The sequence below is a fragment of the Bactrocera dorsalis genome, chromosome 2, assembly GCF_023373825.1.
Source record: "Bactrocera dorsalis isolate Fly_Bdor chromosome 2, ASM2337382v1, whole genome shotgun sequence".
Taxonomy (NCBI): Eukaryota; Metazoa; Arthropoda; class Insecta; order Diptera; family Tephritidae; genus Bactrocera; species Bactrocera dorsalis.
Genome location: NC_064304.1, coordinates 94062544 through 94086914, shown reverse-complemented (window position 1 = coordinate 94086914; position 24371 = coordinate 94062544). Strand labels below are relative to the sequence as shown.

Below are 24371 nucleotides of genomic sequence, written 5' to 3'. Positions count from 1 at the left end.
TATGCAACCTATAAAATATTCATACAAACCTATAAAACAATATAGGAAAACAACTAAACAATCTGATCTGATCTGAGAGATAAGCTTTTCATACTTTAAACATTGCAGTAAAACTTTCAAAGAAGCAGTATAGAAAGATGAGCAAACATTGGCTTGCTGAACATTTTTTTCATAGCCATTTAAAACCCAATTAGACTTAAAAGGTTTGAAATAGCATACTGACTGGCAGCTCTGTCAGTGCTCAGTGTGATACACGCACTCAAAAAACGCCATTCAGAAATAAATGAGCAGTGTACAGTGAGTGAGTGAGCTCCGCATAAAAACAGAAACAGAAGCGGATAGAGAAGCGGACGTAACACAACCGATTAAAAACGTAACGGCAGCAGCAAAGCAGAGTGTTTCAAGTAGCAAAGATTAGTGCAGAAGAAAAGTGCAGATTTTTCCCAAAGTTAAATTAAAAAGTGATAAGTTTATGAAAATTTAAAAAATCAGTGCGATACATAACCACAAAATATGCAAAATATAGCCTAGCAAGGCAGTGTGCAAAGGGGAAGAAGTTAAATCAGTGCTTGTCAAAGTGAAAGATACCTATTGTGAAAAGTAAAAAGGTCAAAGGAATCAGCAGAGTAAAAGTATAATACAAAAGTGCAAAAATGGGATTGAACGGCTGTTGTTCGTGTGTAAAATACTTGATGGTGCTGATAAACATCTTATTTTGGGTATGTACTACGTGAAGATAACTCTATGGATACTGAGTGGGTGATGTTATGCATAATATTACGGCAATGGGTTGTGCGGTAGATTTACGAACATCCTATTGAATGAGAGTGAATACGTATGGCATACGTGGTTGTACAAGTGTGTGTGTCTATCTATAGGATACGCGTGATGCTCTTCGAATAATTCGAAAATCGGTTTATAGAGAGCCTTGACAAAGGAGAGAAAAATACTAAACCACCAGAATGTAGCATATGCACAAATTTGTTTATATACATATATATATGTATGTCCATATGTAAATATGGAAAAGCATTCATAAATTCTGTTAATCCCTAAGAACGTTATGCCCCCGTTTGATTATGTCAAAATGTTAATACTCATCTATCTACATACTTTCATTCATATATGTATGTATTGAAGTTTCATTCAGGGCGTTTTTTTGCACGTCTGTCGAAATTGTCGATATTTTGGGTGCCAAGCGTGTTTCTTTTTTGGTATGTGCACCTTTTTAGGATTATGAAAAGTCATTCTTTCATATTTTTTTATAGCCAATTCGCCAAAATTTTTCTCTTACTGGCATAGTAGACAGCTATTTTTCCACTATTTTTCAGTTGACATAATTGCCCTCTTTTACAATCATACACCTCCTTGCGGCGAGTTGTAATTCTCGATACGGCATTTTCACCAGCCTGCAGGCATTATAGACGCCCTACGTTTGAGTTCGTCCTAAATTGACTTTGCGTTGCAATCACTGCTTGTAGCACGCTTAAGAGCACACACATGCGGATTCACATAAATCATAAATATGTACGTACATACATACATATGTAAGTACGAAAATGTGCAATGGCTCACAACGCAAGCCTGCACAAAGTGTCATTGCTTCCGTTGCATTGCCGCTTTCTTACGTTCATAACACATGTACACACTGCCATTTTATAGGTATGCGCCAACATACATATGTATGTATGTATATACATATGTACATATATACGTGCAGCATTTGTTGTTGTTGCGTATTCAATTGTGGACAAACTGAAAAATACTTGTTTCTTGATAGTACTACAAGTGAACGTTAGCTCCCCCGCACTGCAGTCGGAGTTGTGATTGTTGTTGACGTTGCGGTTGTTTGCCACACCAGCCGCAATGAGAGGCATCCTCATACACATATGCGTGTGAATATGTGCGTGCTTACGTATGGATATTGTATTTTCTTGTTGTGCTTTTGTTTCTTCATTGTCTTTTTGTGTTTTATTGACTATCAACAAATTTCTTATCTCCCGTACAACAAATATTGAAGACTTTTTCGCTGCTTCTCGTATTTATGTATGTATGTTTGTTTACTTATAAGGTTTTGATTTCCATCAGCTTTGATTTTTTCTGTAATGCATTGCAAAATGTAATTTGTTTAGTGCAAAACCCCGTGTCTTCTGAAAGTTTGTAGTATGCATGTATATTTGTGTGCTCTCTCACTTTCAGCACAATAGAAAAACAGACAACCAAATCTAGGCAATGTATTGCATACAGAAACCATTATTCAATTAAAACTGTTATAATTGGAAAAGAAAGTTAAAAGTTAGGACTTTGAATAATTACAAAACAAGGTTGTGTACGTTTTTCGTATAGAGTTGCAAATGAATGTTGTTGTTGTGGTTGTGGCGGCAGAAAACATTCTTGAAATAAATTCAAGGAATGGAGTTGACAGTTATTGGTCGGATATGGCCATGTACAACCCTGCAAAGACGGGTCTCGGTACTAAAGGGCTCAAAATATTAGTTTCGAAATATTTTAAACATATTAAAAAAAATCAAAGCAAATACCGACAATTTCGCCCAATACCGCTGTAAATTTTCACCGGATCTACAATGGAATTATTACGAAAGGTTTCATTATATCGTAATAATTCTATTGTAAATCCGCTCAGAATACCACTTGTATTGCCAAACTGTTCTTTGCTGTATTTGAAAACTTCGAAAATGCCAGACTATATTTACTTGGCTGTGCGCTTGAGTTCCGTCTGCCTTTAACCACAATTTGAAAAGCCAAATGTCGGTCATCGGTGGCAATATTCGAAGGCATAAAATCAAAAGCTGTGCCGCGCGTCTGTAATTATTTTCCTTTAAACAATATAATGCACGCATTTCGTAAACCAAAAAAAACTCACTTTTCATATAAACATTTGCGTACGCAAACATACACACATTATGATATGTACGTATAGTTCGTGGTTTATAATAAACAAATACAGCAATCTGATGAGCAGTCATCAGTATGCAGGGCCTTCCTCCAGGGCAGCAATCAATTGGAACACAACTCTGATGTGCGCGGGCATTTTAGAGGCGTGCAGTGAAAATATAAGCATTTTATAAAATATTTTATAAATTTATATATGTTTAAATTTTCTCACAAATACAAATAATACTATTTAAAAAAAAATAAGAAAAATAACCGAAACGGACCCGCAATTTTATCTGGTCAATCTCTCTCAGCTCGGTACCATTCTTCGAATTTACTTCAGAAATATTTTCTGCCGCTACAACAACAACAGCCACTATAGCATATAGCTATCATAGAAACGGACCGTTCAAAATAGAATTCTTGTATGGAAATTTTTTTTATTTCACAAGGTATATTCACTAAATCTCGCTTTTACTGCTATAATTTCACACAGTGCTGTATAATATAATACAAAAACATTTTTACATATGCTATGAAATTTTACGTTCAAATGTATGTACATATGTATATATGTATGTACTTATATGTGTATATGGGCGTATTCAGTATTCACATGGTGGCATCCACGCAAAACGCAAGTTGCCCCAGACGTTAAGCCTTAAGCAACTGTAAAGCATTTAGTGGCTGATGGAACCACCTATGCGGCATGCCGCAAACAATACAAATGTAATCTGTTCAAAACATACAAAACCACATTTGAGCAAACAATTGTGCGAGCCTACTTTTGGCCACACACACCCATACACACATATCTAATTGGGCGCAGACACATTTAGTAATTGCCTGCGTTTCGCTGGACGTCCCAGCAGCAGCAGCGCTGCGGTCATTTGTAACTGTCGGAAGCCATTTCAAGTGCCAGTCAGCTGGTAGTGATGCCAACTGACCAACGCCACTGGCTGCAATATCTACTATACATATGTATGTATATGTTATATTAGGATGTAAACATTTGTTTGTTTATATATACACATGTATATACATACGTATTTCAATATTACTTTATTCGGTTTTTATGTTATGTCACTCTTATAAGCCCCTGAGCATATGTGCTGCCCTCCCTTTGACTTACCGCGCCCATTTCACACATCATCACACGCTCAATTATGAAAATTACTGTTGCGGCTGTGTGTGTCCGCATCTCTTATTTAGTCATACGAATATTTACAAGCATACACTCAATCATAGCAGCATCTATGAAATCATTTGTATGAATTTTCCAATTTTATTTTCTTAATTCATTCGAAGAGTCGTGCTTCTAGGTTCCTGCCCATTCAATTCATCTTCTCACAAGTGTGCTCTGACGCGCGCGATTGCCTACTATGGGCGAGTACTAGTCAGAAATATATGTACATATGTATGTATGTATAAACATATATAGGTATGTAGTATATATTTATTAGTCAAGATCTATTTTCGAGTATCAATACAATATGGAAGCTTTGTTTTTCCTGTTGTGGGTATGTATGAGCACATTCGTCACACATACATACATATGTAGCTTGTATTTATGTCGATTTGCTATTATTGTTGCATTAGTTGCGCATTCATATCGCATCATAGCGTTTGAAGAATACCTCTTATATGTACATATATGTACATACATATGTAGATATACATATACAAATGTACTATATAGCATATTTGCCAATTTTTTTCTGGTTGCGGCACAAATTTGTGTTTCAACATGCATACACACCACACATACATTTATACATAGTATATTTGTACTTCCTTTTTAGATTTTCACGCTAACACAATTTTGAAAAGCGCCAAGGCAACAATGCTAACTAAAGTTAATAACAGAAGAAGCACTTATCTATATATAAAAATAACAACAAGTGCCAAAAATAAAATACACACATGCACATATAACCTATACACGACCAGCTGTTGGAAAAGCAAAAACATATTAAATAATTTAGTTTTAATTTTTATTAACGTTTTTCACTAAATATTGTCGTCATGAATCTACATATGTTTGTATGTACATAAGTATATGTGTGTTATGTTCTAAAATAACCTACAATGTCATTAGCACATAAGCGTTTGTTTTGATTTTGTCAGCGGTTCTTAAACATTTCTATTGCGCTGCGATTGAAAGCCTTTTATGGAAGTTGGAAATCATTTTGCAATATAGTGACTGTATTTACGACCTTTTCATTCTTTATACGTTTGTTCTTTAGGTTAGCGAATTTAAGAAGCACATCTAGTATGACATTAAAAAAAAACTAAATTTTTTTAAATATTTCGAAAAACCCATTTTCGAAAAACTACATTAAGGGAAATATAAAATAATAATATAACGGGCGATCCGAGGTCGGGAAAGTAAGGAAAGGGAGAAAAAAAATAGGAAATTAAGTTTACACTAAATTTCGTAAATGAAAAAAATTGTACAAGTTAAAAATAAAAAACCAGGATTTTGTGAATTTTTAACATACGTTTTGAGGTTATCTGAAAAAGTTGTTATACAAAAGTTGTAGATCTTTTCATTACCTACAACATTGCCATATAATTTTTTTCTATAGCAATAGTAGTTTTGCCGGAAATAGAGATAAATCATTCTTAACGCTTAAAAATTCTATCCCCTTCCTTTTCGCGATCTCAGATCGCCCTTAAATTACTTTATTTTTCCCGTAAAGTTTATTAATTTATCTTTCCTATGAGTTTCATGCTATTATGATTTTTTGGTTTCAAAATTTGTCTACTTGCTTTAATTTCACCCAGTCCGGGTTATGCAATTCTATGTTGAATTTTACGCTAATAATATTTACTGTCTAATTAACAAAGCAAACAGTGGCAAACATAACTGTATACATATGCAGATGCCTTTCAAGAATGCCCGCCTCACTCAACGAATTTTTCGCCATTTTACATATTTTGCGAACGGAACGTTCTAAGTATCTTCAGATACATATACGAATACCATATATATGTATGTATGTATATATAACATGTAGTATATACATATATACACAAATATAAGTTAGCATATATAAAATTGAATATGTATGTATTAGTATACTTTTCGCCGTACTCTAACTGCCATTAACAATTTTCTACGTAACTAGGTCATTGCAGTCAAAAGGGCTTTGTACGCTCTCATCTACACTCTCGCACGTACTTTTGCACTCTCTAATCGTGCTCGTACTCATGGGTAGGCACTAGCAATATTTCTCTATACTACTACTCGGCGCTCTCTGCCGTAATATACGCTTTCACAAAAGGATACTCGAAACGAAAACAACAAAAAATGGGTGGGCGTTTTGACCCACTGTCGCTTTTCGTATACTCGCATTGCTGTGTCTACAAATACAGCCATAGACAGACAATTTGACGTGCTGACTCTTGTTTATAGGTCCTTCTCGTCCGCGCCCTGCTACTGTGATTATATTTAGCACATCCTCGGTTGCATGTCGTCGTTCCACTTAATGCTCACAAAACGATTTTTATGATATTACAAAAATATATTATACATTTATATGTATAAATGGATGTCTATATAAACTTATATATGTATACACCTACTGGTATTCCTGTAGGCACACGTAGAACGTAGATTGTTCATACTCCTACGCGATTGCTAAAATTAGTGTTGTCCTTCACTTTGCTGTTTGATCAGAAAAGTATTTACAGTTATTTAAAATTTATCGGTAGCGATGATGAATTAGTTACTTTTATTTATTGTTGTTGATAGAAGTCTTTGAACAGGGTTTCCCTAATATTGGGTTTATAAATATTGATTTTGCTACCTGAGGCCTAGAATATACTTAATAAAAATAAATCTGTATTGCCAAGACCAAATGTCGCCGAGTTCACGAGCTTCAATTTTAGGCATCAAATTTTTCCACCGGCCCACAAACCACACCAAACCGTTGTTTTTTTTGATGAAATGTCAACTCTTGAATCTTTTCAGGTTGTTCTTCATCCCAAATGCGGCAATTTCGCTTGTTCACTTACTTATTGAGCCAGAAATGGGCCTTATCGCTGAATAAAATTTGGCTCCAAAACTTCTAATCTTCTTGGAACTTCTCAAGAGCCCATAGACCGAAGTGATGTAGCTTTTCACTGAAAACAAAAATAACATGACAGCTTGACACGATTCACGCGTGAACTGTCAAAAAAAGGCTGTTGAAAACAGTACCTCCATTTGGAGCACCCTTTAAAACCTCAAAAAAGGTCTATTAGAGTTGGATTTGTGAGGAGTAAGAGCAAATATACTGTATTATTCTCCAAATTACATTAAAAAAACAATGTACTGGGAGACACAATTTAAGATTAGTGATTTCAGATTCTTCTTCCATGTCAGGTTTGGTTTCACAAGAATATTCTGTGTCCATTTGTAAATTCTTCCTATATTCGACTTCTCTCTTCGAAACGTTCTTTTCATATCATTACTTGTGAAACAACCACATCTATTCTAAAGAAATTTAAGGCTTTCGATAGCCCCTCCTAAGAAAAGTTGTCATGTCTACAAACATTTGTTTGACATCTGTTTTAAATTTATTTATAGATTGTGGTAACAATCTGGTGGTCTACCACCACCTTCAACAGCCATTCAAACAATGATTTAATCTTAAAATTCAGCGCCTTATCACCTACCACTACCCATTTCGCGGAAATTATCTTCTTCCTTTGCCTGCGTCCTCATTTGGTTTCTGCTTCCACCTTCAACATCAGCCTAACCGCCCGAACAGTGTTGAAATTGTGCATTTGCTACTTTTATCTTGTGAATTGCAACGTTTGCCCGCTTTTGCGCGGTGCCGCAACGTCTCGTGCCACATACAAATATGAAAAGTCGATTTGTAATTATTTAAGCCAGGCGGAGCGCCTAAAAGTATGTCACATCTTTTTATATGTGCATATGTTATTGCTGTTGTTATGTTGGTTTTCTTCATGGTTTGGCGTAAATTTTTTTGTTTAAAAACTTTCCGTATGGTTTTGCTGTGCCAGTTTCCAAATTTACTGACAAGCTGCTGAACTTTGCAAAATGACACCGACAAGTAGTGTCGATTAACACTTATAAGAAATGCGAATATGTATTGATGGTAGAAAATAATGCCGTGAAATTTTATTGTGGAAAAATTGTTTTCAACAAAGGTAACCAAATAAAACAAGAAGTGAAAATATTAATGGGATTAAGCATGACATTTATTGATTGAATTATTAAATCTCGGAAGATTACTTGTGGATAACTCTGTTAGACTTAACTTCTAAATGTAGACCTTAAGAAACGGCAGTACGGCATATAGATTCGCCTTTTTTCTAGAAACCAATAAATTTTAGCGCCCGTTTCATACTCCTGAACTCAAATAAACGTCCTTACAAGCCAGCCTCTGAATCCAGCGAAGTAAACTTGTCTAACCAAATCGTATTGTTTTTTTGCAGGTAATTCATTAATATCTACAAATTTACCTCTGCAGTGTGTCATACATACATACATATATGTCCATAGTAATATATTTTTCACATAAATTAAGTCCTCTTGAACTAATCAGACCATTTAATCAGTACAATATAGATGGACACGCTTATCTATCTTACAACCAAAAGTTTTATATAATTTATTATAGATAAGAAAGTAATAAAACGATCAATATTCACATATCGTCAGCTAAAATGCAAAACAACGTATCATAAAAAAATCGAAATTGATATTTTTATTTCTTACGATTCACTACAACAAAAAAATTTTCGGCTTCCGCTGTCAGATATAACCAATATATAACCATTTTGTAACCAAAACTCAAATTTTGTTTCAATATGAGTGGTTTCTTTTATATGGTTTTTCCTTCGCCTGTAAATTTATGAAAAGTGATGTTACGTTATTTTGCATTTTAGCTGACGATATATATAAATGCCTATAACAACAACTACAAAATATTTTTCAAGCACTCTTAAACGAATTGCTTTGACAGCTATCTGTCTGTCAGAATTTTTGGTAATCTATAGATGTCTAAATTATAGCAGCACTAGCTATAAATAAGTTATGGGAATAAATAATAAACTAGCGAATAAGGCATATTTCTGACGCCTGAATGCGGAAGAGAGAATTACGAGATGTTAGTTTATTCCGGCAAGGAAAAAACTTAGTGCTTTTACAATGCAAAATATGTATGTATATATTACTTAGTAATATGCTGACATTATCAAATATCAGCTATGAGAAATTCTCCGTAGGACTTTCAATATCTATCAGAGTCCAGACTGTAGCTTGGCCACTCAACTTCGCTCCAAGATGCTTATATCATCATCAACACTTAACTTAAAAAAACACCCAAGTAATTTTAAGATAATATGAATGCATTAAATCATCTCAATCGGTGTACTTTATGCAAACTATTAGCTTAAAACCGAAAGCTTTAACATTCAATACAACTTTTATAAAAAATATGTCCAGCTTGTACCTAGAAATATATTTGGCTAAATTGACTTTATCTATTTCTAAATTTTAGTTATTATTAAAGCTATTAAAACCTATAATTCCTCAATATAACATCCTTAATCTGAAATTTATGGTTTAATTGATTTATCTCCACAAAAAAGGTATATAGTACGTATTTACATGCAATAGTCAGCAATTCATTATTGCAAATGAGAAAAAAATCGCCTTTCTGACAAATTGTTTGTATTAGTCTAATTTATTGTTGAATGACTAATATTTTATCCCACAACACAAACAATATATGACGATTGTACTTCGCAGCTGTTGAAACATTCGAAATGTATTCAATATTAAAAACACATACATATATGCATTATACATATGTATATCAAAGTATTTTTCTATATACATACATATTTTTCTATGATTTTTCGAAAAATTTGAAAAATTTTCTTTCTATTAATCTAACCTAAAATTATACCTCATTTACCACTATGAGCAAAAAATTGATAGATTTTAAATTATTAAATTTATTTGAAAGATTTTAATAGATTTTCTTCATAATTTTAAAATTCTTAATTTATTACTTAAAATCTATGTTGTCAGCCTCAAAGTAATGCCGTTGTTCAAAACCCTAGAGTTATTGGCCCATAATTCTGGACTCTTTTTACGAATAATTTCGCGCCTTCGAGTCATATGGTAACACTCAAATAGTTTACCTTGTTGACAGTTGCCCGTTCGGAAAGAATTCCAAATGCACCCACACGTCGATAATGTCCCATATAGAAATTTCGCAACTCTTTTTCTTGCAATCATACACATTTTTTTCCTTCCAATACGAAGGCTTCCACTGTCAACATAACCTTGTTGTTCGCCCCGCTTTGACGTGGTTTTTTTTGGCTTGGTCTCACGTTTGCCACGATATTCGGCCGATTGATCGTCTATTTCGGCATCGTAAGCATAGATCCAAGACTCATCGCCAGTAATAATACGTTTTATAACATCCTGGTAGTCGGAAATCATTGTTTAACAGACGTTAACGCGTTGCTGTTTGTCGAAAAATTTTTGCGATATTGGAACCAAACGTGTTTCCGCTTTTCTTAAATGATCTTTCAAAATGGTTTTCACTAATCCCTCCGATATTCTCTAAGATCTCTGACTGTTAATCGTCGATTCTCAAACATTAATTCCTTTATTTTATTGGCGTATAAATCATCAGTTGATGTTGATGGCCGTCCTGGACGAGGTTCGTCTTCAACGTGTTCTCGACTTTGCTCGCGACAAACAATTATCACCGAAGGTCTTTTCCAACATTCTGAATGCCTCGGCACTAGAAACTTGATTTCGCACACAAAATTTTATGGAATTTTTTCTTGAATAATTTCACTTTTCGTAAAAATCGCCGAATGCACTTTACGTACTTCAGAAAGACAACCGTAAAAAACACGAATGATTGAATGATGATGAATGCGACATTTGGCACAGATGTTACTGACAATCATGGCAAACTAGAAAAAACTTTCGAAATTTAAATTAAAAAGTCTTACTATTTTTTGCCCACTGTATATACTATTATACCTTTGAATAAGGTAGCGTCTATTCTAGTTATTTTAAGTCACAAAAATATATACATACATACATACTTGTATATGTATGTACATACATATATTTATTTTTTTTTTTTATAAAAAATTCAAAACTTTGATTTTTGTTCTATAACCCTTACTCCTCTTCAATCGCAACAAAATTGTACACGTATGTATGTGTTAACTTTCTCTACATACATAGGTATCGTTTGAGGACGCGAGACTGACAAATCTTGTTCATTTAAATTTTTAAGAGCAACCCTAATATACATATCATCTATCTATCAACGATCTACGTATGCACACATTGGAACGAGTATGCAAACTATTTCACGCCGTTGACGCACAATAGCGCCACCAAATAAATATAGCAACGCATTTAACGATCTCCATATGGACGATTATAATTGAGCAATGCGCACAAATGTAAAAATATATGGCCATATGTATATGTTTTTGTGGTATTTAAGTATGTAGATATTTAGGAAAGGGTTATAGTTTTCAAACAATTAAACAAATAATTGATTAGAAATGGTTTAAGGCAAATATAAATAAATGAAAGCATATGTACATTAGGGTGTTCTTTATTTCCGGAATTGTTTTTTATAAAAGCGTTCCTTAAAAAGTTATGTGTAATTAAACTTATGTATCAAATGAGCATTCATAACAACAAGTGCTTCACAAATTCTGTGTTACTCATACGACCTGTGGTACTGTATTGTACAGTAAGCTTCAGTACATTTGAGTTATAGCTTTAACTGCGTAAAACTTTTAAAGGAATGATTTTATGAAAAAAATCAGTAAGAATTTTTTGTAGTGGAGAAAATTTTACATTGGAATATAATATTTTCAAAGCTGTAGATTTACTTGCTTAAAGCAAAATGTTAAAAAACCATTTGGTACGTACAATGGAGAATAAACATGATTAATACACGTTCAACGCTTTGTTTACGTCGGATAATTTGTGCAGAGCAAATACTGTAACTTCAGGAGGTGTTAGCATAACAAAAACCACTTGGGGAAATAATGAACACCCTAATGTACAATATTTACTAATTAATGGAATTTAACTAATAGAGTGCTGACAAGCCACCAGCCGGAAAAATACTGCTCAAAAGTATACATATTTATAGAAAATATTAATTTTTATCTGAAATGAAAAATGCTTTCATAATAGCAGTTGCGATTTAACGGCAATTCTATACTCTATATAATAAGATAATTAGATATATGTATAGGCGAATTTTGATTTTCGGCTAAATGCCTAGGCGATACTTTATTTGTGTTCGACGGACGTTTCTGTCAAAATCGGACTAAAATAGGACAGTGATTATGGTGATGAAAATATGGTACACGATGGACATCAACGTAACATTCAAGCTTTTCCATTATTATTACAATATTTTTTTTGTTTATATTAAATTTTCAAGATCGTCATTATGTGGTTTATTTAAAAAATAAGCCAATTTGAGTTAATTTAGAACATAAATATATTATTTCCGATTTTTTTTTTTGATTTTCCTTTCTACAAAAACGACATTTATAAGTACTAACGGAATATGTTTAGCTTTTTAATTTTAGATAAACCAATAATAGGTTATGCTGTCCACGGCGAGAGCACTTTTTTTGTGAGACACCCAGGGAGATGAGGTCCTAATGGCTGAATTTTCAACATTTTTGTGTCAAAATTTCAGGTGGCATTGTTCAAATATGTCCCTTTAATATGCCATAATATATTTATTAAATATACATACATATGTTTGCTTATATAAAAAAAATCGTAAAAATATCTTTGTTTTTTACCTCTGAAACACACCAAACCGCTTAACTAAATCTTTCATTAGCAAATTGAATATTTTTAATTCGATTTTTAGAGACATTCCTCTTTTAACTACACATTTGCATAGTAAATTATTTGAAAATTGCAAAAGTAATCTCATTTAAAGCTTGTGAACATAAAAATACAAAGTCAAAACAAGTTGTTTTCTCAAATTCCAATTCCTCACCACGTGCCTTCATAATCAAGCTAAGCGCTATTGAATACATCTGAAATAAACAATAAACACTACATTATTGTTTTATGCATTTCCACTCACTTAAATACTCATTAATCTTCGTTTCATTTGTATATGTATTTTTTATTTCGAAAATTATTCACGCTTTCAATATTTCTGCTGTTTTTCGCTGTTATTTTCATTGCTAATCTTATACTTTTTTGCTTGTTTGTAGATTATTGGCCTAATCATTGTGATCATCTCGGTGTGGATGCTTACCGATCCCTCGTTCGTGCTCTCGATGACCCAATCCTATAATCACTACTATATCGCATTGTATGTCTTCCTTGGCATCGGTGTGCTCATCACGCTGGGCGGCTTCTTCGGCTGTTGTGGCGTCGTAAAGGAATCGCAATGTCTGCTTATATCGGTGAGTGAGACAACAAAAATGAGTATATACATGTGCATATGTACATAAGTATGTATATGTGTGTATGTACATACATATATGTATATTTAAATATAATATCTCATATGACAACCTCCAAAAGTTTGCGCTGTGATTTTCGTTTAAATCAAACGCCAACGCAACGCGGCACTTAGTCCAGGCGGTGTTTGGCGCACGCACTTAGCCACCCACTGCGTATGTTATTACGAGTGCACAGCGTCTTGGTGCCTTACGAATGTAAGCTCATCGATATAAATGCATATATATGCACACATACGAGGGAGGTCCGATAAGTGCGTAACCTCTGCGCACTACAGAGGCAAAAACAATAAAAAAATAAAAACGCACAAATGGTAGGTGATTCACTTCATGTTTTTGCAATGGTTCGTAAATCAAATATCGTTCCTCAAAAAACAAGTTTCAACGTCATCTTATTTCGGCTTCTGATAATTCACGCTCAGGTGCCCAGAAAACTTCGTTAACCAAATAAATCTCTGCGTCACCTAATTAAAAATTTAATCTACTGATGCACACTAGCGACCAAAGCATCAAAGCATTGGACTTCACCCGCCGAACATGCCGCAAAGAGGACGACGACAGTTTTATCGTTCGAATAGGCGACGGTCACCGTTCCCTGAGATCTACATATGTATGTATATCGTTAATGTGCAGGCTATAGGTGTCATGGAAAGCTACTTTGTAGACTGCCAATTTATACTTCAAACGAGTTAAAAGGGTATTCTAGTCTAGAGCCCAGAATTTCAAGCGTTTTTTGGCAATTGATAAAAAAACACAGAACTAATTGAAACTTTTTTCTTCGAGTTCCGCGTCTTTGAAACAGTGGCAGGAAAAGCTTTGTCCTCGTCGCATGATTTCTACCCTTGTGGTCATCTCAAAACTAAATCAATGATAGATTCCTGATAAACGGAAATAATTTGAATTTTGAGAAAATTTAAAGAGATATTTTAGAATGACGAGAAAAAAAGTTCAATTTTTTCAAATTTCTTAACCAGAACAATCCTTAAAAGGTTGAGTTCAAGCGATAAGCAGACTATGTTAAGATATAAATCACTTTTTCGAAAATGGTGTTTCTCTTCTGTATGCTATGTACATATAGAACCACCCTCGTATGTGGCCCGTAGGCGACTTGCGCGAATTCTTAGCAGCTGTAAACTTTTGGCGGCATCTAGCACACATTTTTATTAGTGTGTTGTTGTTGTTGTTCTCATTTAATATTATATCTTCTTTTATGATCATGCACGTGATTTATGACTTACAATGTCTACTTTGTAGTTCTTCTGCGTAATTCTGGTGGTGATGGTGGCACAGATTGCCGCCGGCGCATGGGCATTCCACAACAAAGACAAACTCGATGACATTGTACGCGCGTCAGTGAAGTATTCGGTGCAGGAGGAATATGGCCAATCAAGCATGAGTTCGCGTACGGTCACTTTTGACAACATACAAAAGAATGTAAGTGCCTCTTTGCATGTAAATATGCATGTGTGGGCTTTGTGGCATATGTTTATTTACATAGTATTGGCGCCTGCCTGTGTAAACACTATCCATCAAGTAGATACTCAAATTTCTTGAATTAATATGCTTTATCGTTGTTGCTTTCCGCTTCGTTACAGTTGAAATGTTGCGGTGCTGATGGACCGGCCGATTGGGCAACGAGCCGTTTCAACAATGTCGATCGCACAAATATCGTCGATATTGCTATATCATCGATGAATGTGTTCTACAATATACCCGAATCGTGTTGCAAAGACGAATTGAAGGAGAATGTATGTGAGATGTCGAGAAAATTGAAATTCGGTGGTTCTCTAAATACAGCAATATATCAACAGGTTTGTTATTTATATATTAAGTGCTGCGAAATGTCGTGGGAGCAAGCAGAAATTACATGTAGTTGAACTTACAATTTACGACCTAAAGTCTCAAACTTATTTGGAAACAAGTTTGCTCCAAAAATCATACTTTTTCAAGTATTCTCATCACAGTAAAAAAAAAAACAAATTAAACACATCAGTTGAGAATCACAAAATTTTTGTCGCTTAGGAAAGAATTGAGAACACGATTGTCCTTTGAAACGCCTGGACGATCTTTGGATACAGTCTATATTAACCTACGATGTTAATTGGTCACCCAGGTCGAATTCTCTACGCCTTGATGTGACTTATTTGCTTGCGCTGTGCCACGACAGACCGAGGGTCTTCTTGAAGCGAATATAAAGGTGGATCAGGGTAAAAAATTATATTGCAAATCGCTTGAGCCAATCATATTACAAAAATTATTCTCCATAAATTACGACAATGCTTTTTACTTTGGAAAATTCCAAAAAAATAGATATAAAACTTCTTGCATATAGTTTCAAAAGCGGCTTTGACTAAGATTTCCCTAAGACCGGATCCATATTCATTTGTAATACAACCTGCAAATTCATTTTCGTGCATTCATAACACCTAGATACGTACAAAGATTGTACTTAGGTAATAAGTTACTTAAAGGAAAATTACAGAAAATGCCTTTTCTACTTTCTTTTTAAGTGATTTGTGAGTTTTAGTTTCTTTGTTCTCATTATTTAATAATAATACATGTATGTGTGTTGATATGCAAAAAAGGAATCTTAAAATTTATGAAAATACATTTTTCCTTTTCAGGGTTGCGTTGATAAACTAATTGAACTCATTTACGAGAATTGGGTACTAATCTTCGGCATCTCAGCGGGTGTGATTCTATTGGAATTGTTGGCGTTGACATTCTCATTGAGCCTTTGCTGTGCGGTGCGCAATCAACACTACAAAGCCTGAGAATTACTGAATTCCCAGCGGGAAATAAATGACGACGAAAAATATTAACAAACCAAACCGAAAAGGAGGAGGACAAAGGCGTTCTAATTCGTAACAAAAGAGAATAACAAATAAAATGATGAAATCAACACATGCGAAAACATGAGCGAGGCAAAAGGAGATAGAATGTAGTGGAAGAAAATGCGGAAATAAAAAATATAGACATAAAACACTTGATATACGAGTTGCCATGTGTAAGGCAAGAAATTTGCTGAGAACGGAAGTTTGTGCATTCATAAATACACAAACGAGTGTAAGCTTGCAATATAGTGCAAAGGGATGAGAATTAGCAAAAACACATACATAATTCACGCATTAAAAACAAACATTGATGTATGTATGGGCAATTGCCTGCAGTGAATCTCTGGCAAATAGAATTTACTACAGAATATGCTGGTAAATTATATCTAAGGAAAAAAGGAATTTGCATTTGTATTTTCCAAACTTTTGTAAAACATAGAAAAGTTTTAAGCAAAACTTTTTAGAAAAATGTGAAAATCTTCATCTTCATAAAACAATAATCAAAATGCATATGCCACACAGAAACGAAAATAAACAAAACTAGTTAGTTATAATGGAATGTTGCAAAGAAAAAGAGGAACAATTTAAATGCAAAATGCTCATCACACCATTTTTTCTTTTGTATAATTTGTGGTATGCCCATTTTTTGAACGAAGAGAATTTACAGCTATGTAATACACTATGATGCCAAATTTACGTTTTTGCAAGTACTATTTCTATCGTAATTAAACAAATATGTTAGTGCACAAATGATTAACGCCAATTGCACGAAATCTACCAAGTTCAAGGTCTTCCGCTATACAAAATATATATTTATATTTAAGTTTTTTTTGCCAAATGCCAAATGTAAAACACTTATTATTTATTTAACATTAAATAAAAATGTTTTGAGAAACGCTGATTAAGACGCTTTGGACATTGCGAAATGAAAATGTGGGGCGTTGAATCAGTAATTTTTTCCGTTAAACAAAACTTAAAAATATATTTTTCGCAATCTCAACCGCATATGTGGTTTTCTCAAAAACATACCGCTAGTTTATCGCGCGATTTAATTTGCATTAAATTGATAAAAAAAATGCATGGAGTAATATTTAAGACAAAAATAAAAATTACACATTAAATTCAAGTAATGCTACAATGTAGAACAATAAAACCCTCAGTCTTAGCCGAATTATAATAAAATATACAAGAAATGTTGCAAAATTTTTGTTACAGCTAAACATAAAAATTTAGGTCAAATAACTGTTAACAATTTTAAGGAAGAAAAAATTTTACACAAAATAGTGTATTTTCAGTTGTGGTAAAACAACAAAAAAATAGCAATTTTTTAGCGCTAAAATCAACAATATTTTTTTATTTGAAAACAAAATTAAAATTTAGAAGCTAAATATTGTGCCATTGAAATTATTTATAAAAAATAATTGTACGTTTAAATAACAGTTAAATTAGCTTTGATTGTATTTGAAATATTTTAAGTAGTTTTAATATGTTTTTATTTTTATTTTTTTTTTTCATTTCAATTTATTTTTATTGTTTACACTGCACATTATAATCTGTCTGTAATCTGTAATTTTACATAATTTTTATATAGCTCAGTTCAATGTTTTGCGGTATTGACATTCCATAAACGAAAGCAATTAGAGATGGGTTGTGAAAGCTAAGAATAGAAATTGGAAGCAATTTGTGCAACTGTAAGAGAGTCACGTTTCCAATCGCATGTCAAACAGAGCAAAGCAGGTAGAGCGTTAAAAAAATTTAAAAATCATATGTTTGAAACTAAAATCGTGGATCGCTATATTAATAACCTCAAACTGTTTAAGATAACGGACTGCCGTTAACTAGAATGTCGAAAATTTTGCAAAATTTATTATCCCAATTTTTTTTTAATATATTTTAAGCATGTCATTTGTTTTTAAAACTGGAACTGGAAAATCTCGTCATATTTGCAAACTCAAACTTGTGTAAATATACAACATTTTTTTGATATGCTTGTCGTTAATATGTAAACATGGTGCTCATACTTGTAAGACAATCTAAACATCACAAAAATATCAGTTTTTTTTTGTGAAAAAAACGACTTTCAAATATTTCTTTTAACAATATGTTATTTTAAATATTGGAAAATTTACTATGACATTAATAAAGTTCATGTCTAATAAGAAATAGTTTTGAGATAATATAATTTTGTACTAAAAAGTGATATTCAAATTATTTAACTGAAATGTCAAGTTTTATTAGATAAAAATTAAATTAAAATTTATGTAACGTTGACGAAAATGTTATTTACGAATTTCATATGAAGGAACCCATCTCTATTGCCTGAAAGTTAAACACTGGTGATGTAGTTGAGTATTTAAATCTTTGTCAAACTATTTATGATTGCTATTGTACATAAGTGCATACCTACATATTTACATATGTGTAAATTAATGTTCCGAACAATACAGTAGCCCAACATTTTACAAAATCTTGTCACAAACCTGAAGAGAATGTCAAAAACTCACAATTTTATATTTCTATACTTTTATTTCGTACAACTTAAGTTTACTATTACAATTTTATATTTTTTTATAAAGGAATTTTTAAAATACATAAAAAAAGTTGTTTTTTTTTAACTTAAAATGCTTACTTAATTTTATTACACATAATTTTATACGTATTTTTAAATTAATTAATTTACTTAATCGCCTGAGCCAACGTAGTCCAAAAGCAACAAGAATTTAGGTACCTAACGCACATGACATAAACGAACAAATTTATTTTATAAATATGTATTTTAAGTTTTAGTTTTATTATGCCTAATTGTGGAAAAAGGCCAATCAAACGCATTCGAAATAAATTTGAAAATATTTTGAACCATTTTCAAGTAAACGCCCACATAAACGAACGAGCATTCAGGCACAAACATTCGTACAAACATGCGCACATATTAACTGTTATAGTATATGTAAAAAGGCATAAATATTATATATGTATATACTATGCATTTTTAATTTAGTTTATTATATTTTTAAAATAAACGTTTTTTATTAGTATTGTAACTAAATTAAATTTAAACAAAAAGAAATTGTAGTTCAAGAAGTCCCAAAACACACACACACACAACGTAATTATTTAAATAAAATGACAGAAAATGTTTGTTGTTATTATTAATTAAAATAAATAAATGTATTTTAATAGAAACTATTACTTATCACTGTATATTCATATGTAGCGACCCACTAGATACTTAATTTGTTTGTTAAAAATGTATGACTTTTAAATGAAATATACAACAACAACTTAACAAATGGTAAGGTGTTCAGAATCGATAGCGAAATTTTCAACAGGAAGTTAAGGAGCCGAATATAATATTATATATAAATATTGATTAGTATATACAAACCTGTATACTATATATACTACATAGTGAATGATGCACTCGTTTTGAATGCCCCAAAAAACCGAAATGAAAGGTGATTCGCAATAAAAAATAAAATAAAATAAAGTGAAAACTGATAAACATTTAAATATAAAGGAAAATGTGTCTAGCTATATTTAATTATAGGAAAATTGTTAGAAAAAATTTTGAGAAACACTTTGCCGGAAATAACTGCAAAATGCCAATTGTGCATGCATGCATATGTACAAATGTGCATAAGGCACATGAACGGTATATATAAAGGTATTTAATGCGGAAAATAAGTGGTTACTTAATGAAATGCAATATTTACAGCGGTGGCGAAAATTTAAGACCCTTTTTTGCCAGCATATGTATAATAATACATACAGATGTTTATATAGGAACATATGGATGACCCAAAAATGTGCAGGTTGGCACAAAATAATAAAAAAAAAAAAATAAAAATAGAAAAAACGTGAGACAAAGTGTGCAATGGTGCTTAGGAAACCGCGCCAACCATGGAATTGCTTAAAATATTAAGCAATATTGCGCCAGAAGCACTGATATTTGTTATTATAATTTTTTTTTTTTTGTTCTTAATATTATTTTAAAGGTGTATAAAAGCACAAAACATTTTCAGCTCGTTAACTAAAGCGATAATTTTTAAATACTTCTGTCGGTTAGAGAATTTTTCAAAAAATCCCCAAAATAATTTCTTTCCAATATACCACATTTTTATAAAAATATTTCTTATAATATGATGAACTATGTAAGTGCATTAATAAAACTCGATTTTCCCGTCCAGACTTAATGCTTTTCTTGCCTTACAATTTAATTCTTAAGCTGTAAATCAATACCAGGCTTTTAGGCGATTTGTCTTTCAGCCTTTTATTCAGCTAACATTCTTTGCAGCTGAATACGTGCTGTCAGACAAAAAGACTGAAAATTATTTCATGCGTTTTGAGCTTTGCTAAGATCAAGTTTGAAAAAGCGAGCTATTTGGAAACACTAAAAGTTTAATAAGCTGCGACCGGAGTTGCTTTTAAAGGGAAACTAAAACAAAATTTGCTTAGTTTCTGAAATTTATCTAGTTTCTGGTATTAAAAGATGTATTTTTGGAAAAAAAATTGTGGGAAACAGTTATATCTCTCTTATTTTGGTGTCATTCCGAATTACTTTTGAGCAAGTCACTTTTTATATGAATAAAGGAAAACACTTTTGAGGCCTTTTTAAGTATATAAGTAAATTTTAGGTGTATTAGTTTTTAATTAACATAGATTAAACTTAAATTTGGAGTTAGAAATCAATTAATTCACATTATTTTTACGATTTTGGTTCATTTATAACGGTTAATATATATTACATAATCCGACTAGTTCTATAAACCGAAAGGATATGCTTGAACCTGGATTTTTCAAATTTTGAAGCTGACGTTATCAGCTGCGAAGGTGTTTCTGAAATTTTCTACGGATTTCACAAAGAGAAAACAATATTAATAATTAATTTTGGCATTTAAATACTAATAATAATACAATTTTTGTCAGAAAAAAACCAAAACAAAGCATAAAACAGTCACTTTTTGCAAGCAGTGTTTTGAAAAGTAGATGTATAGGTAATTATATGATAAACGCAATAAATGTCATCTTGAAAGTATGCTCAACTTTGAAGTAGTAACAGAATAAAAATAGAAGTATAAAAAAATAAAAAATGAAGCAAATTTTCTTGAGGGCGAATATAAAAAACTACAATAAAAAAAGTTTATGGAAGAGTAAAACAAACTCTTTTGAAAAAAAGCATAAAAATAGTTAATATTAATAGAAAAACTCGAACTTTACAACACAAGCATTTACAACAATAAAAGATTAAAGTAAAAGCATATTGAGGAAAAAACCACTTGGAAACTTTATTAATGGAAAAATTGGCTGCCGCAATTATACAAATTTATTAAACACAAAAATACACCAAAAACATAATTTTTATTGTAAGTGTGTTACAGCACAAAAATTGTGCAAAATTTGTAGTCAGTGTGATCTTAATTAAAAGTGTATCCAATTTGCAACAGCCGAAAATAAAGATAAAATGAAAGTTTATAAAACTTAAACTTAGTTTGAGTTTTATAAAATGAAATAAATTTGGAGTCTCAAAAATAGTAAATGATGTACACAAATTGTCTTTGATTAATGAAGAAACATAAGAAAAATCGATTACTTTATACAAAAAAAACATGTCAATAAATAAAATACACTTCGATACTTTAACACTTTTTTACCACCTACGTAAATAAAAAAAAGCCTTTAAAATATACTTCATTAAACATAATATCAAAGAGATTCTAATAAGAAATTCTCAGCACCAACTTTAATAAAATTATGCTAGGAAACTGAGTTATATGATTTATTAACAAAAAATGTGGAAGAAGTAAAATAAATTTTCAGAAAAATACAGGATGCTTGAGTTAAGAACTTTATGTAGTTTAGTTATACAGATGTTTGAGCGAGTTTTAGACTTACAAGCAAATAAAATATTTCTATTTTCTAAGTAGAATTTACATATATTCTGCTTCAACCTCTGCATAGACTCATGCTTGTTTTCAGTAACATATGTAGTAAGATACCTGGTTTCATCACCAGTAACAATGAGATCGAAAATAATCTTCACGCAGCCGCTCTATTTCACTACAAATACAATTCTTTTTTACCTGCTAAGTTCGCTTAGTTTTGAAAGATTGGATTGCTCATCCAGAATAACCGTATGGTATCAATGAATAATTTAATCAGCTCTGTAAAGATTTTCTCGTACATACATATGTATGTACCACACATACAAAAATTCGTTATCTTTCAGTCTCGGTTTTCTTTTCAAAATAAAAAAATCAGATTTCCAGAGCTGATTGGTCCATTTTTGGACAATGTCAACAAATTAACTGATAACATACATATGTATGTATTTAATTTGATGGTTTTGTTTGCTTGACCTTTACTTTAAACTCGTGTTAATACTGAATTAGAATTTCACAACTCTTTGCTTACATCGTATAATATGCTTTGACGTCAACGTGATGAAATTTCTATTAGTCAAATGCAATTAATAAATCTGTGCGGAATAAACAGTCTCATTTTTAAGGGCGTGACTTTCAGAATTCGTCTCAGAACTTTCAATTTGAAATATGTTGTAAAGTATAGTTTTCTATAAAATGCAGTTACATAAAAAGCTTTAAATTGGAGTAATTAATTCTTTAATACCTGCTGATATAATCGAAACTTTAATAACATAAGAAGAAGGCCACGATCTTACATGTCCAGGGCAGTGATAATGTCGCTGAGTAATGTAGCTTTTTCACGTCATCACGGAAAACATTGGCATAAAGGGAACCGAAAATAGTATTTATATTTAAATCTCGCAGATCATGAATACCATCAAGTCGGACCCATGATTGGATTCCTTAAAACTTTGAAAGTATAGATCAGTATTTGTTATGCTTGCTGTAAGCCCATTTTCATTTCTAATGATTTACAGAGAGTGTAAGTAACATTAACCAGCATTAAATCGTGGATAATTGTGAAGACTACAAACATTTAATTAGTATTTCAAAACATTTTGATTTTGTACTCCGTACGATAAATAGTTCTGAACTATTATTTCATAATTTATTTTATAATTAAATAATATCGCATGTTGGTGGAGAATGTACTTTATCCACAGCATTAAATGTAAAATGAAGCAATAAAAAAAATTTATTAGAAATAAAAAAAAGAAAAATAATAGAAAATAAAAATGATTAAAAAAAAAATGTTAAATATTATACTCAAAACTCAATTCTTTCAATTACAATATTTAATAAATGATTTCATATAAATTTTATTTTCTTTTCAAGAAAAAACTGCGAAAACTTTTTCTAACATATATTACAACTAAATGACATTATATTTAAAAACCACAACTAAATAAATCCATAAATCAGAAAATTAAAAAAAATATATATTAAGAAAAACATCTATAAAAACAATAAATGAATACATTAATAAAGAAAAAAATAAAGGCGACTTAAAGCATATACTTTTTACTTTAACTTCTTTTACAGCAATGCTAGAATAAAAATCCGCGAAAAACGGAAATCAAATTTGAGATGCATATATGTATACAACATTGTAATCTCCTCTTGTTGAGACATGAATTGTATATCTTATTTCAATGGAACACTTATTTTGTTTTACATTTAAACTAGTATGTAAAATACTGAAATATTTACTAGCCTTAAGATCTTCGAAATACACACATACATTCTACTTACATACCGATAAATAATATTGAAAAGCGAAAAAACATTGAAATCATTAAAATTAATAAATAAAATTACAATAGAAAAATAAAAAACCTTATCTCTTTTACTTTCGAAGTCGAGAAAATAACGCATTTTGTTTCAAATGACGATCACAAAAAGCTACCTGAATTTTAAAGCCTGAGCGGCACGTTTTAAGCGTCTCAAATGGATAACGGTAGTACTACATGTTTAAAAAAGTCTTTTTTAAGTCTTTGTGAACTTAGGCAACTTTAAATATACCACCATAATGAAAAAATAAAACTGTCAAATTTCCATAATTGTTGTAAACATTTTGCCTTCCCTGCTTTTGTCCATGACGTCATGAACTAATGTCTTTGCTGTCAAACGCATACCAAAAAAGTGGCTAAACAAAACTGTCAAAATCTCTTATCTCTATACATATAATGCTTGAGATGTACTACACTAC

The 24371-nt window shown here is 31.8% G+C and overlaps 1 protein-coding gene across 1 annotated transcript; it reads left to right on the top strand.

Moving 5' to 3' along the window:
- Positions 1-273: 273 nt before the first annotated feature.
- Positions 274-23597, top strand: LOC105230907 (tetraspanin-8). Its single transcript, XM_011211925.4, has 5 exons — positions 274-719; positions 13156-13350; positions 14662-14841; positions 15003-15218; positions 16032-23597. Exons 1-5 carry the CDS (start codon positions 654-656, stop codon positions 16179-16181), a joined length of 807 nt encoding a protein of 268 aa, XP_011210227.1. The 5' UTR covers positions 274-653; the 3' UTR covers positions 16182-23597.
- Positions 23598-24371: the final 774 nt, after the last annotated feature.